Here is a 16,063-nt window from a genome sequence, read left to right as displayed (position 1 = left end):
GTTCAGTAGCTCAGTCATGTCTGACTCTTTGCAACCCTATGGACCGCAGCATGCCAGGCCTCCCTGTCTGTCACTAACTGCCGGAGTTTACTCAAACTCATGTCCATTGAGTCAGTGATGCCATCCAACCATCTCATCTGCTGTCATCCCCTTCTCTTCCCACCTTTAATCTTTCCCATCATCAGGGGCTTTTCAAATGAGTCAGTTCTCACATCAGGTCACCAAAGTATTGGAGTTTCAGCTTCAACATCAGTCCTTCCAATGAATACCCAGGACTGATCTCCTTTAGGATTGACTGGTTGGATCTCTTTGCAGTCCAGGGGACTCTCAAGAGTCTTCTCCAACACCACAGTTTAAAAGCATCAATTCTTTGGCACTCAGCTTTCTTTATAGTCCAACTCTCACATCCATACATGACCACTGGAAAAACCATAGCTTTGATCAGACAGACCTTTGTTGGCAAAGTAATGTCTCTGCTTTTTAATATGCTGTCTAGGTTGGTCATAACTTTTCTTCCAAGTAGCAAGTGTCTTTTAATTTCATGGCTGCAATCACCATCTGCAGTGATTTTGGAGTCCCCCAAAATAAAGTCTGCCACTGTTTCCATTGCTTACCTATCTATTTGTCATAAAGTAATGGGACCAGATGCCATGATCTTAGTTTTCTGAATGTTTTAAGCCAACTTTTTCACTCTCCTCTTTCATTTGCATCAAGAGGCTCTTTAGTTCTTCTTCACTTTCTGCCATAAGGGTGGTGTCATTTGCATGTCTGAGGTTATGGATATTTCTCTCTGCAATCTTAATTCCAGCTTGTACTTCATCCAGCCCAGCACTCTGCATATATGTTAAATAAGCAGGGTGACAATATACAGCCTTGACGTTCTCCTTTCCTGATTTGTTCCATGTCCAGGTCTAACTGTTGCTTCTTGACCTGCATACAGATTTCTGAAGAGGCAGATCAGTTGGTCTGGTATTCCCATCTCTTCCAGAATTTTCCACAGTTTGTTGTGATCCACACAGTCAAAGGCTTTGACATAGTCAATAAAGCAGAAGTAGATGATTTTCTGGACCTCTCTTGGTTTTTTGATGGTCCAGTGGATGTTGGCAATTTGGTCTCTGGTTCCTCTGCCTTTTCTAAATCCAGCTTTAACATCTGGAAGTTCACGATTCACGTACTGTTGAAGCCTGGCTTGGAGAATTTTGAACATTACATTGCTAGCGTGTGAGATGAGTAAAATTGTGTGATAGTTTGAGCATTCTTTGGCATAATACATACATACATATATATGTGTGTGTATGTGAGAAAATGTTTGCTTCTGGGATTTTTGGTGCCCACCTCCCTTCTACCCCTCAGGTTTCAAACACTGTGAGATATATATGCATATAGGGCTTCCCAGGTGGTGCAGTGGTAAAGAATGCACCTGTAATGCAGGAAACACGAGAGACATGGGTTTGATCCCTGGGTTGGGGAGAGTCCCTGGTGTAGGAAATGGCAACCCACTCTAGTATTCTTACCTCAAAGATTCCATGGACAGAGGAGCCTGGCAGGCTATAGTCCATGGGGTCCCAGTCAGACATGACTGAGCCACTGAGCACACACACACACACACACACACACACGTACATATACATACATATTGAATCATTTGCTGTTTAGCAGAAATTAACATAAAACTGTAAATCAACTATACTCCAGTAAAATAAATTTTAAAAATCAGCTTCCCCCCCCACTTTCATCCACCCTTTAGAACTAGTCAGTGGAGTACTTTCCTTGACTTTGAATGACACTTGAATTGTTGCTTGAATTTTTACTGTTGCTTGCCTAGGTAATGAAAAGTTCTAGGATCTTTGTAAATTGCAAACATAGAAATTTATTTACAAAAAGTGTTTAATCCTGGGTAGTAATTAAAACTCTGAACTTAATTTAAAGTTGAGTCATTTTCCTCCCCTGTGGGCCACTAAAGAAGTGTTTTCCTTCTCTCTTCCTGTGATGGTGGAATACACGGAAAAGGGATGGATAGATGCAAATACAAGGATATTCGAAATTCATTAAGCAACTGTGAGAACACGGTGCTTGCTGAAAAAAGCAGCTGTAAATGTTCCCTGAGAAACAACGTTTTGAAAAATTGGAAGGTAGCTAACCTGAAATTGGCTTTTGTGACATTATGGCTTGTAGTTAAACCAGGACACTTGAAATGATTTTTAAATATGTAGATTTACTCCTATTACTATATACAGTAAAAAGTTAGAATTCCTAGAGGGGTGGGATGGGGTGAGAGGTGGGAGGGAGCTTCTAGAGGGAAGGAACATAGGTATACCTCTGGCTGATTCATGTTGATGTATGACATAAACCAACACAATATTGTAAAGCAATTATCCTCCAATTAAAAATAAATATATTTTTTTAAAAAGTTAGAATTCATTTTATTTAACTAGGGGCCATTGATGTGATCTCTCAATGTTACGTTTCCATCAAAAAAGTTTTCATGTGACACAGGAGTGAATTATGTTACTTTTGCTAATTCAGTAATTTGTGTAAGTTATATTTACAAAGAGATTTAGTTTCTAGCTAGTGCACTATTTTACCATATCTTTCTGATTGGTTTTCATGCAATAATAATTCACCATTGATCTCTTTGGAGTAGTTTCTATAATCTGGTAAAACAGCAAAAAGTTGCAGTTAATGTGACTTCACTGGTGGCTCAGACCATAAAGAACCTTCCCGCAATGTGGAAGACCCAGGTTCAATCCTTGGACTGGGAAGATCCCCTGAAGAAGGGAATGGCTACCCACTCCAGTATTCTTGCCTGGAGAAATCCATGGACAGAGTAGCCTGGAGTGCTGCAGTCCATGGGGACGCAAAGAGTTGGACAAAACTGACCAACTAACACTTTCCCTTTTTGGTTAATAGTTGAGGAATGTTTAGATTTAGAACACAAAGGGCTGCAGTCTTATAAACTTTCCTCTGGATTCACATCCTGGAGAAAAAATAGAGTTTCTCTTCGTAAGGTGAATTCGCTGAAACAGCTTCATATTTTGGTCCAAAACCTTGTTCCTTCCTCTAATCATATGCAACTATTTATATCCACATGAGACTTGATTAGATTTTAAGATGAGAAATGCTATTAATTATTTCAAACACTGTTTTACTGCTTCCCTATTTCTTTAAACACATTAATTATTTTTTGAGTGTGTTTAGTGATTAATACCTCAGTAATCTAGTTTTTAATGCTTTACAAATCCTCGCAGTTGGGACAAATACACAGTGCAAGGATAGAAGCTCATGGAACAAATCCAGAAAAATTGGATAAATCAGATCAGATCAGATCAGTCACCCAGTCGTGTCCAACTCCTTGCGACCCCATGAATCACAGCACGCCAGGCCTCCCTGTCCATCACCAACTCCCGAGTTCACTCAGACTCACGTCCATCGAGTCAGTGATGCCATCCAGCCATCCCATCCTCTGTCGTCCCCTTCTCCTCCTGCCCCCAATCCCTCCCAGCATCAGGGTCTTTTCCAATGACTCAACTCTTCTCATGAGGTGGCCAAACACTGACAAAAACCCCATGTAGATTTCTGTCTGACTGGCACCAAATATTTTTGCATATTTGAGAACACTAAACACAATTTTAGAGTACTTGTTATGTGAATGCATTTTATTAATCAATTTAGAATTTTGATTTGTTTACATGTTGTGTTGACAGGTTGCCACAGAGATGGTCAACATTATGAAGAAGGATCAGTAATTAAAGAAAACTGCAATTCCTGGTAATGAATTTAAGTGGCCCAGAACTGAATTCTGCTGTGTATGTTTTCTTCAAGTAAAAGGAATATCTGTGAAACAAAACATATGTTTAAATACAGATACACAGAATCATAAGATAGCACATATCAGTAGTCTTTATGAACATATTTAATTTTAATAGATGTGCCAAATCTACACATGAATATTTCTTTTAATGTTTGAGTTTGATGTTAGTGACAGTCCATTAAGCATATCTATTAATTACAAACATTCTGATATACTATAGACAAATCAAATCGTGTTTCCTTGAGCACAGTAACTAAATATATTATAATCAGACTGCCTTAAAATGATTATCCTGCAGAGAATTTCCAATTACATATACTGAAGCTGCTGTCTTCATTGTTGTCTATTTTCAAACTTCAATGACTGAGTGGTCATTTCATTCATTAACTGCCTGGAGTAGAAGATATTGCGTTGTAGCGTAATTAATGAATGTGTTGTGATTTGTTTTTGTCAAGAATTAATAGTCATTAATCAAAACATTAACATTAATCAAAAATATATTTTATGCCTTAACAAGGTGCAACTCTGGGTACTAATTTTGTAAACGTACTCCTAAAAGGCCCAGTCACTTTCATAATGCTTGTATTTTTACAGCACATGCTCAGGACAGCAGTGGAAATGTTCCCAGCATGTATGCCTTGTTCAACCAGGATTAATTGAACATGTCAATAAAGGAGACTATGGGTGAGAAAAATTTTGCTTTCTGGGATTTTTGGTGCCCACCTCCCTGTTACCCCTCATGTTTCAAACAATGTAATTCCTATCACTTACCTGCAAAAAAAGATCATTCTTAAAAAAAAAAAAAGTGTGAGAGAAATGGAGAGGGAGATAGAAAGACATGTGAAATTGGAATACACAGAGGTAAACTTCAAATAACTAAAAATTAAAATGTACAAAGGAGAAATATGGAGCATGGTCTTAAATTATTCAGGAAGGAGCACTGTCATGGTATGAGTGAGGTGTGTAGGAGGAAATTTAGTTTAAATAAGTAGTCAGACAAAATCAGGAAGTAGCAAACTGATTCGTTCATGTTTATTTTCTTTCCTTCCACATTTGCCCTGACCTAGCCAATCACACTTTTACTTTTCACTTTCATGCATTGGAGAAGGAAATGGCAACCCACTCCAGTGTTCTAGCCTGGAGAATCTCAGGGATGGGGGAGCCTGGTGGGCTGCCATCTATGGGGTCGCACAGAGTTGGACACTACTAAAGCGACTTAGTAGCAGCAGCAGCCAATCACAAGCTCAAGCTATCCTGTGCAGAATCTTACCTTAAGAGAGTATTATTTTACCTTGAGGATTCCCCAAAAGACCAGTCCACCTAGACAGTTTCACTGAGATGACTGATATCTAGCCAATTTCACTCATAGTTGAGTCAAAAGGTCAGGCCATTTTACTTTGCTAATAAACAAAAACTTGGGCTGATTGACACTTAAAATAACTGTTTGATGCTCTGATAGATTAGCAAAGTCACTTTGCCACTTCATAGAAGGAATAAGGAGAAGATGCCAACACTGGTTGGGAAGAGGGATGATGGGATGGTTTCTGCCTCAGGATTTCTCTACCCTTGATAACATTTTCCACCTTCAGGAAAAGATTTCACTTGAAAAGATCTATTGTCTAGCAACTATAAAAGTGAAGTCATCCTCAAATGAATTTTTAAAAAGTAAAAATATCATTTCTCTCCACACTTAAGCTGTATGTTTCCCAGCACAATGGAGCACTAATTTTCAACGTACCCTGAGTATTTTCTTGGAAGACGTGAAAGCCAGAAGTCACATTTGTTGATGTTAATATTCTCAAACCATTTTAAACTCCTCTGTGTGTGTGTTTCACCAATATTTTAGGTGATAATATGATGACATTTTAAGTATTTCTAGGGAAAATCAATTCTTTTCCGTGGCTAAGTGATATTTAAATTATTAAAAGAACATGAGAATATGCGTCATCATGAGAGATTATCTGAATCAGGTTCCTAAAAGGATTCAAATGCTTGACCTAGCAAGCACACACTTCCAGGAAGCCAAGATAAGCAGCCAACCTTTCTGCTCTCACAGAACCCAAGAGAAACCACCGCTTAAAGCAATGTGGAGAGAAAGTCATGTAAGAGTCTAGATCTGTTGGGAATGCTATCTCCCTTGGAAGGAAGCATTTTCCCATCATTCATTTACTGTTGAGAGTACTCTAGGACCATATCAGAGGCATGGGCTTTACCTTTTAGTAGCAAACATAGATGACTCAAAAAAAAAAAAAAAAAAGGCGAAATAAAATTGCAGGAAAAGAAAATATACACAGACAAAAGGGAAAAAAGAGGTGTGTATCACCAATCGCCCTGCTTGTGGCGCCAATTGTCTCGCTGTATCCCACTGTGCACACTGTTCGTTGAACCTAGGGTAGGCAAGGCACAAGCTAAGAGGCTGGAAAGAGACTCGAGGAGCCCTAGGAACTTCAGACACGTTTATTCTCTCCTGGTGGGCACAGCAGCCATAACACAGCCCCTCTCTTGGCTGGCTCAGCGGATGTACTGCAGTTCTCTCCTCTTGTGACTGACCCAATGGACACAGCCGTAAGGCAGCAGTAACTTCCCCTACTTTATGGGTGGAGCTCACATATATGCATACCACACACGACTCGTGACCAACTGAGTACCTCATGACGCACATGTGCAGTGCTGTAAATGATTTCAGCTGTTACACAGTCATTATTTACAAAATGTGGGGCAAGAGAGCCTGGACACGCCATCTTGGCCAATTTGCTCTCTCCCCACACTCCACCCCTTCAGGGTCTCTCGCTCACATTCTATGCGCCATCCATCTGTGATATTCCCTTGGCCAGTAACACTGACCCTTGGATTTACATCTTGCAACAGCAGTAGCTACAACAGCAGTTACATCCCCAATACATAGCAAAACCGAACACCAGGTATCACTCGGGACTCCTGTTCCAGTCCTTGCCCTCATGGTGCTAGAAGAGTCACCCACTGCACGTGGAGTGCCTTTATCTTTCATGGCCAAGTCCAGTCCACTGTCTGTCCTTGTGAGATTGTAGGAAAGCCTCCACAGGGGCAACTCCCTTCCTGCAGAATTTTTATTAAGGACACACAAAACCCCCGACAGGCACCAGGCCCACCCCGCAAGGAAGGGGTGTTTTGTGGTCCCTGTTCACAGTTCACCCACATGATTACACTTTTCTAAATCTGAGGACACGGCCTTTACAGTACCCTCCCCATAAATTAGGCCACGTTTGCATCTGCATAACCCAGTTGGGACCCCTGCTAGCTCGGGCCACCTGTGGGCTCTTGGCACTTTCAAAATGGCGTCCTGCATGCCGTCTCTCTACTTCTCTCAGTGAAGTGAGGTGAAGTCGCTCAGTTGTGTCCGACTCTTTGCAACCCCTTGGACTGTAGCCTGCAGGCTCCTCCGTCCTTGGGATTCTCCAGGCAAGTACACTGGAGTGGGGTTGCCATTTCCTTCTCCAGGGCTTCTCTCAGTAAGGATCTGCAAAACCTCTCAGGTGCGCGGCCCACCCCTGTGTTCCAAAGTCACAAAAGCCATGCTTCCAAGTGTTTCCTGTGCGTTTGCTGAAACTGCTTACCCAAGTTGACCAACTCCACCTGAGTATATGTCGTGAACTCAGTCACACTGGGGTCCCTTGACGAAGCCCCACTCCTTGGCCTTAGGCTGCTCATGCTTCACTTTCTGCTGCACAACGGGCCTCACTGCCAAGCGGGGACCCACGGGCTCATAACGTTCATCCTCACTGTCACTTACCGCCTCGCTGTCAGAGATGCTGGGTTCTTCAGGGCCACGGGGTTCTCGCTTTAACACCAATATATGCTGCTCTAGTTCTTCCAAGAGTCTCTGCACATTGCACACCGGCATGGCATCACAGAGAGCACTATCAATATTCGCCTTCAGGGCAGTCAGGAAAACCCACCCCACGGTGCCAGGCAGTTCGTGCTGCCTTGTTGGGCAAATGAGAACTCATTGCCTGTAACGCCTTTTCAATACTATCCAGTGAACCATCCACCACTTCCCAGTCTTCCAACTGGAGCCCATGTCAAGAGAACAGAGGCCACCAGTACCATATGCTATCTGGTGGCCACTGGCTTCCTCCATCTAGTGGAACCTCAGGCTCCCCTACCTGCTGGATATCCTGCCAACTATGCCAATTGTATTGCTGATCATCCTGTTTGTGGCACCAATTGTCTTGCTGTATCCCACTGTGGACACTGTTCTTTGAACCCAGGGGAGGCAAGCTGTGAGCTAAGAGGCTGGAAGGAGACTTGAGGAGCCACAGGAACTGGAGGCACATTTATTCTCTGCTGGCTGGCACAGCAGCTCTAATACAGCCTCTCTCTTGGCTGGTTCGGAAGCCATAGCAGTATTCTCTCTTGGCTGATGCAGCAGCCATACAATTCTCTCCTCTCATGACTGATCCAACAGACACAGCCATGACATCACAGTAAAACCCCGACTTTATGGGTGGAGCTCACATATATGTGTACTGCACACAACCTGTGACCAAGTGAGTACCTCGTGACAGGCATGTGCAATGCTATAAATGATCTCTGCTGTTACATACTCATTGTTTACAAAACATGGGGAGAGGGAGCCTGAACACACCATCTTGGCCAATTTGCTCTCTGCCCACAAGAGTTAAGTAAAAGAGATGAGTGATGAAGAAAAGGACTAACACTAAAATTATTTACCAGGGAAGAAAAGACAGAGTGTAAAAAGTCCTTGAATTTAAAAGAAAGTTCTAATTCTCAGATATTTACTGTTTCTGATGTTCAAGTTGCTTTCATTGTGTGAAAATGATATCATTTTATATCATTCAATGTCTATTTTAGGCTCTTGTAAAAATAACCTACATGGAAATATATGCAGCCTTTGCTTTAAAGCATTTATTCCTGTCATCTTGGTAGTATTGAGATCCAAGCCTTTATTCATTCTGCATAACCTGCTTTGGTGCTTATGTGTTCCTTGTATTATGTTTTCGTGCAATTAATATTAACAAAACATGTGTTTCCCTTTTGGCACTGCTGAGGATACAAATAAATAATGTCTTGGAGGAATTTACAATCCAGCTGAGGAGCCCACATGCCATAGCTGTGTAGAAGGGTTTCTAATGATAGGGCTGTTATAAATCCTAAATTCGTAGCGCAAGTGATCACCAGCAAGGTAGTGGAACAAGGGGAGAAAGAGACAGTCTCAGTTATCTGATGTTATGTAACAAAATCACTTCGGAATTTAGTAGCTTAAAACCACAAATTTTATTTATTTATTAAAAGTTCTCTTTATTTTGGCTGCACCTTGCAGCAAGTGGGATCTTTTTTTTTAAATTAGTTTATTTTTTATTGAAGGATAATTGCTTTACAGAATTTTACTGTTTTCTGTCAAACCTTAACATGAATCAGCCATAGGTATACATACATCTCCTCCCTTTTGAAACTCCCTCCCATCTCCTTCCCCATCCCACCCCTCTAGGTTGATACGGTAACATGGAAACTTACCTTACATTACCATATGTAAAATAGATAGCCAATGGGAATTTGCTATATGGCTCAGGAAACTCAAACAGATGCACAAGCTTTATTTATTTATTTTCTTTTTTTATTAAATTAATTAATTTATTTTAATTGGAGGCTAATTACTTTACAATATTGTAGTGGTTTTGCCATACATTGACAGGGAAGCAACCTAGATGTCCATTGGCAGATGAATGGATAAGAAAACTGTGGTTCATATACATAATGGAATATTATTCAACTATTAAAAAGAATGCATTTGAATCAATTCTAATGAATTGTATGAAGCCTATCATACAGAGTGAAGTAAGTTAGAAAGAAAAACACCACTACAGTATATTATATATACTGTATACACATATATATGGAATTTAGAAATATGGTAACGATGACCCTATATGCTAGATAGCAAAAGAGACACAGATGTAAAGAATAGATTTTTGGACTCTGTGGGAGAAGGCGAGGGTGGGATGATTTGAGAGAATAGCATTGAAACATGTAAACTATCATAAGTGAAATAGATCACCAGTCCAGGTTTGATGCATGAGACAGCGTGCTCAGGGCCAGAGCACTGGGATGACCCTGAGGGATGGGGTAGGGAGGGAGGTGGGAGAGGGGTTCAGGGTGGGGAACACATGTACACCCATGGCTTTATTTTTATGTTCACATCAGCAATACAGGATGGGCTTAGCTGAGGCTCTTTTCCTGATCTTTCCTTGGGTTACTCATGTGTCCACAGACATCTGGAGCCTTAGCCGGGCTGTACTGTCTAGGTGGCCTCACTCCCACGGCTGGTGGTTGGTGCTGGTTGTTGGGGGCCCACATGTCTCCAGGAGGACAGCCTTGGCTTCTTCATATAATGACAGTGTTCAAGCAGGACATGAGTGGAGGCTAGAAATGACCCCTTCGGAGGCTGAGGCTTGAAATTTTCAAGCAGTTTCACTGCTTTCTACTGAGCAGAGCAAGTCACCAGGCCAGCTCACTTGCAACAGTTGGAGAAATGAACTCCATTTCTTAATGGGAAGAAATGGAGAAGAATTTGTGCCCATTTTTAATCTATGGTATCCCTAAACCTGATTTTTTATTATGAACTCAATGTCTAGTCTATTGAATAAGTTGGTCCTGATTTCTCAATGATGTGTCAAATCAAAAATACCCCAAACTAAAAAGATTAGCCCTTGACTTATCCTTGGTTACTGGCAGCTCCCTCTACCCTGTCAACTAAGCCAGAATATCCAAAGTTAGTTTCAGGCTTTTCCCCTCTTCACTCTCAGCCACTAGGCTCTTATTTTTCTCACAAAGCTTATTTTAGAAATTCGTTTCCTGTATTTCTATGCTATATTCTAGTGCATTTCTTGATCAAGCCTAGTTTGAAGTGATCTGAGTTTTTCTTTTGTTTCCAGCCTAGTGAAACCTCAAACCAATCCTTTACACTCTCATGGCTATCCTTCTAAAACAAAGCTTTGCTTCTCTTACTCTTGTTCTTGAAAACTCTTCAATGACACTCCATTGATTTAGAATATAATTACGCTTCTCTGCATAAATGACAATTTGGCCCAAATGCTTTACCGCCTCATCATTTACACTCTTTCCAGCCTGTCTTTCTGGTCTCTGTCATAGTTTAAGCATTACATATCTCCTCTTCGCTAAATGGGCTTCCCAATTTCAAATATGCTTTGCTCCAGAGTTGCCTTTGTTTAGAATAAATTCTATCTTCCCCCACATCTGGCTACCTAACTCATTCTCATTCTTCTAGAATGAGCACTGAAAAGTCACTGTCTGTAAAAAATTGTTCTAACTGCTTCAGGCAGAGTTATGTTTCAATTCTCTACTCTGATCAGGGTTTGACCTACTGCTAATAAATAACACAAACTGAAGTCATTTCTCTCTTTGTCATTTTTTAGGGTATGAGATTTTTGACGGTTGAAAAGTTTATTTATTTCTATGTTCCCAGTATTTATTGGAGAATATGATTGATAAATTAAGAAGATTCAGTAAATGCTAACTTGGAAAGTGATGACAGACATAGAAAACAGATTTGTGATCGCCAAGCAGGAGGCAGGGTAGGGGAGAGATAGATTGGGAGTTTGGAGTTAGTAGATGCAAACTGTTACATATAGAATGGATAACAACAAAGTTCTACTGTGTAGCACAGGGAAATATATTCAATATCCTGGAATAAACCATAATAGAAATTTATTTTTTTTTAGAAAATATATGTGTCAAAATATTTTAAATATTTCTTCAATATTTAAATTTCTTTTTAAAGAAAGATATATAATATACAGAGTTCCCTGGAGGTTCAGCGGTAAAGAATCTGCCTGCCAATGCAGGAAATGAGGGTTTGATTCCTGGGTTGGGAAGATAACCTGGAAAAGGAAATGGCCACCCCCTCCAGTACTATTGCTGGGAAATCCCAAGGGCAGAGGAGCCTGGTGGCTACAGTCCATGGGGTCACAAAAGAATCAGACACGACTTAGTGACTAAACAACACACACACACACACACACACACGTGTTTGTGTGCGCCTATACATATACTTAAATGTATAGAAACAGTACCTACTCTCATTCTGTCTGATAAACTCTAATATTTCCTGTTGTTTTCCCCATATTCTATCTTTTAAAATTGATCCCTGTTTACTAAATTGAATGGTTAATTAAAAGACCCACAAATATCTCATTGTCTGAAGACTAGTAGTGTAGAGCACCAAAAACATACTTTACTGACATCATGATTTTGCCTAAGGCTGGTCCTGGTAGTCTCTTAAATAAAGGCTGCAGTATCTAATATATTCAGAAATTTCCTTATTGAAATTCCTTGGATGATGGACATTATATTTAAAAATTGTGTCTTAAAGTTACTTAAGGTTTTATGAACTAACAGATCTTATAAAAGAAAAGCATTAACTTGTCAGGCATATTATTGAAGATTAAGTTGTATCTTGAATCATTCCTTAGACCCTTTCCCATTATAAGCAATTTTGGTAATAAACACAGTAGGATAAAGTTTAGTTTTGACTTAAGTACTGAAAATATATTGTCCTTAAGTTGTAGCTAATTCAAACAACATTGATTAAATTATTTTCATCTTTTTCTGATTAAATTAATCAAAATTGATTAAATTACTTTTCATCTTTTTTCATGTGTCATCTCCTATCATCTCTTAAGGAATTTTCTTCAAATATCAACATAAGATTTTGAAAACAAAGCTTCCTTCTCTATGTAAGGCATGAAATATGTTTCTAGAAAATTATGTGCTTTTTTGTTATCTAATTTTACATCAATTGAATTCATATTATTGTTAATAATGACTAAGATTATTGGGCACTTAACACAAATTAACTCATTTATATGTAATCAGATCAGATCAGATCAGATCAGTCGCTCAGTCGTGTCCGACTCTTTGCGACCCCATGAATTGCAGCACACCAGGCCTCCCTGTCCATCACCAACACCCGGAGTTCACTCAGACTCACGTCCATCGAGTCAGTGATGCCATCCAGCCATCTCATCCTCTGTCATCCCCTTCTCCTCCTTCCCCCAATCCCTCCCAGCATCAGAGTCTTTTCCAATGAGTCAACTCTTAGCATAAGGTGGCCAAAGTACTGGAGTTTCAGCTTTCACGTCATTCCTTCCAAAGAAATCCCAGGATTGATGTCCTTTAGAATGGACTGGTTGGATCTCCTTGCAGTCCAAGGGACTCTCAAGAGTCTTCTCCAACACCACAGTTCAAAAGCATCAATTCTTTGGCGCTCAGCTTTCTTCACAGTCCAACTCTCACATCCATACATGACCACTGGAAAAACCATAGCCTTGACTAGACGGACCTTTGTTGGCAAAGTAATGTCTCTGCTTTTGAATATGCTATCTAGGTTGGTCATAACTTTCCTTCCAAGGAGTAAGCGTCTTTTAATTTCATGGCTGCAATATTTAAATATTTCAATAAAATTAATTAGCATTGCTGTAATCTTTTTAACTGTAACTATTTTGTCTTTAATTTTTCATGGATACTTCTTTTTATACAGTCAACTTCTTTTCACATCTAAATTATAAATAAAACATTACCTTATTTAACCTTTAAACACATTCCTGAACATTCAAGCTTCTTTCTAAAATGCATTTAATGATTTTTAAAAGAAACTACCTATATTGGCCTTTTACTAAAATCACTTCACTGTAAGTAGCGATTCCATATTCTTAAATTTAGTCTGTGTTGATACAACCTTAGTTTCCTCAAATGAGGTATTTAAATCATTGACATAGACCTAATTTAAGAAGAGTGATATGCTTCCATATTAGAGTGATCAATAATGCATCATTAATATAACAAATACCTAGGTTTCAGTAATGGTTCCAATTTTGTCACATGAACCTATATTGATGAAAGTGACATCATATAACCTGTACCTATTTTTTTTCTTTCATTTGTAAGGCAGATGGACAGCCCAGAACTATAGCCAGTTCTGGGGAATGACATTAGAGGAGGGTTTCAAATACCGCCTTGGCACCTTACCACCCAGCCCCTTGCTTCTGAGCATGAATGAAGTGACCGTAAGTATTTGCTCAGTTTGATTCATGTATATGTGTGTTTATATAAGTGTGTTCATAGGTGCATTTAAAGCAATTTTTAAAATTAACTTTTATTGGAGTATAGTTGGCTTACAATATTGTGTTAGTTTCTACTGCTACTGCTACTGCTAAGTCACTTCAGTCGTGTCCGACTCTGTGCGACCCCAGAGACAGCAGCCCACCAGGCTCCCGGGACTCTCAGGCAAGAACACTGGAGTGGGTTGCCATTTCCTTCTCCAATGCATGAAAGTGAAAAGTGAAAGTGAAGTCGCTCAGTCGTGTCCGACTCCTAGCGACCCCATGGACCACAACCCACCAGGCTCCTCTGTCCATGGGATTTTCCAGGCAAGAGTACTGGAGTGGGGTGCCATTGCCTTCTCCGGTGTTAGTTTCTACTATACAGCAAAGTGAATCAGCTGTAATTATACATATGCTCAGGCATTCAGAGGTGTCTGACTTTTTGTGACCCTTTGGACTGTAGCCCACCAGGCTCCACTGTCCATGAGATTTTTCAGGCAAGAGTATTGGAGTTGAGAACATTGAAATGTGTTGCCATTTCCTCTTCCAGGGAAACTTCCTGGCCCAGAGATCAAATCCACGTCTCCTGTGTCTCCTGTATTGCAGGTGAATTCTTTACCACTGAGACATGGGGGAAGCCCACATTTACATATATCCCCTCTTTTTTGGATTTCCTTCCCGTTTAGGTCACACAGAGCATTGAGTGGAGTTCACTCTGCTATACAGTAGGTTCTCATCAGTTCTCTGTCCACACATAGTATCAATAGTGCATACGTCAGTCTCCATCTCCCAATTCCTCCCGTTCAACCCCCTTTCCCCTCTTGGTGTCCATACGTTTGTTTTCTATGTGTCTGTCTCTATTTCTGCTTTGCAAATAAAATCATTTAAAATAACTGAAAGAGTGAGTTTTGAGCATTCTGAGATAATTTTGTCATTAAAAAACAAACAAACACCTTTCTCCAAAATGGTCGTTACTGCCCTCAAAATTTTCATGTGGACTTTGAAAGTTCACTAATATCAATGAGATACAGTCTCTTCAAGAATGGTTGTGTGTCCATTTACATTGCTAATCATTTCAGAGAAATTCATGTTTCTGATAATTGACTTTCCAGTGACTCAGTGCTTAAGCAAATCATTATTTGTCCTCATTTATCTTTTTTAAAGTAAACTTAGTTATTTTGTGAATTCATCAAAACAGAGTTTTGTTGGCTCCCTTGGACTCTCCATTATGAAATTAAAAAAATAAATGCCAGTAACTGCAGATGAGTATGCTTTGATGATTAATAAAGTTTATCTTCAAAAATCCTCACATTTTTTCATTTAAAGAACACCTTCAAACTTTGCCTGACAAGCTGGCAAACTCCTTCATGAAATTGCCACGTTTCCTAACACCTTCGTGCTCTGTACTGCTGACTTAGTTTTCCCTTTCGTTACTGAGAGGTGTTATCTTCTGATCGTCGGCGTCTTATATAAAGAGACTTCTGCATCTCTAGTTATCACAGACCTCTAACTTAGAGCTGCAGCTTTACTACCCCACGTGCGGACCTCTCAGTTGAGATGCTGTTACAAATGCCCAGGGCATTTGTACTTCTTTTTTAAGATTCCACATATAAGTGATATTATAGGATATTTTTCTTTCTCTGTCTGACTTACTTCAAAAACAAACTTATGCTTACCAAAAGGGAAAGCTGGAAAGGAGGGATAAATTAGGAGTTTGGAATTAGCATATACACATTGTATGCCTGTATGGTCCGATTCTTTGCCACTCATATCTCTTGCGTCTAGCACTATCAGGCTGATTCTTTACCACGGAGCTCCCTGGGAAGCCCTTGTATATAAAATAGATAATCAAAAAAGAGAGCTGTATATCTTGGGGCTTTCCTGGTGGCTCAGATAGTAAGGAATCTGTCTGCAGTGCAGGAGATTCAGGTACAGTACCTGGGTCAGGAAGATACCCTGAAGAAAGAAATGATAATCCATTCCAGTATTCTTGCCTGGAGCATTTCATGGACAGAAGAGCCTGGAGGGCTGCAGTCCATGAGGTTTCAAAGAGTCAGATATGACTGAGGGACTAACATAACACACCCCCTATATCTCAGGGAACTCTACTCAGTATTCTGTAATAAACTGCATG

The 16,063-nt window shown here is 40.0% G+C and overlaps 1 protein-coding gene across 4 annotated transcripts in view; it reads left to right on the top strand.

The window, feature by feature from the left end:
- The window catches only part of TINAG (tubulointerstitial nephritis antigen), a 106,090-nt gene that overhangs the window by 10,040 nt on the left and 79,987 nt on the right, over positions 1–16,063 (top strand). For all 4 annotated transcript variants that reach the window (XM_005223240.5, XM_010818036.3, NM_001035107.2 and 1 more), the window contains 3 exon segments: positions 3,705–3,768; positions 4,406–4,495; positions 13,779–13,893. In XM_005223240.5, the coding sequence (XP_005223297.1) occupies positions 3,705–3,768; positions 4,406–4,495; positions 13,779–13,893 (269 nt within the window).

This window comes from Bos taurus, chromosome 23 (assembly GCF_002263795.3).
Source record: "Bos taurus isolate L1 Dominette 01449 registration number 42190680 breed Hereford chromosome 23, ARS-UCD2.0, whole genome shotgun sequence".
Lineage (NCBI taxonomy): Eukaryota > Metazoa > Chordata > Mammalia > Artiodactyla > Bovidae > Bos > Bos taurus.
The sequence above is the reverse complement of the archived record's forward strand: the minus strand, read 5'-3'. Positions and strand labels throughout refer to the sequence as shown.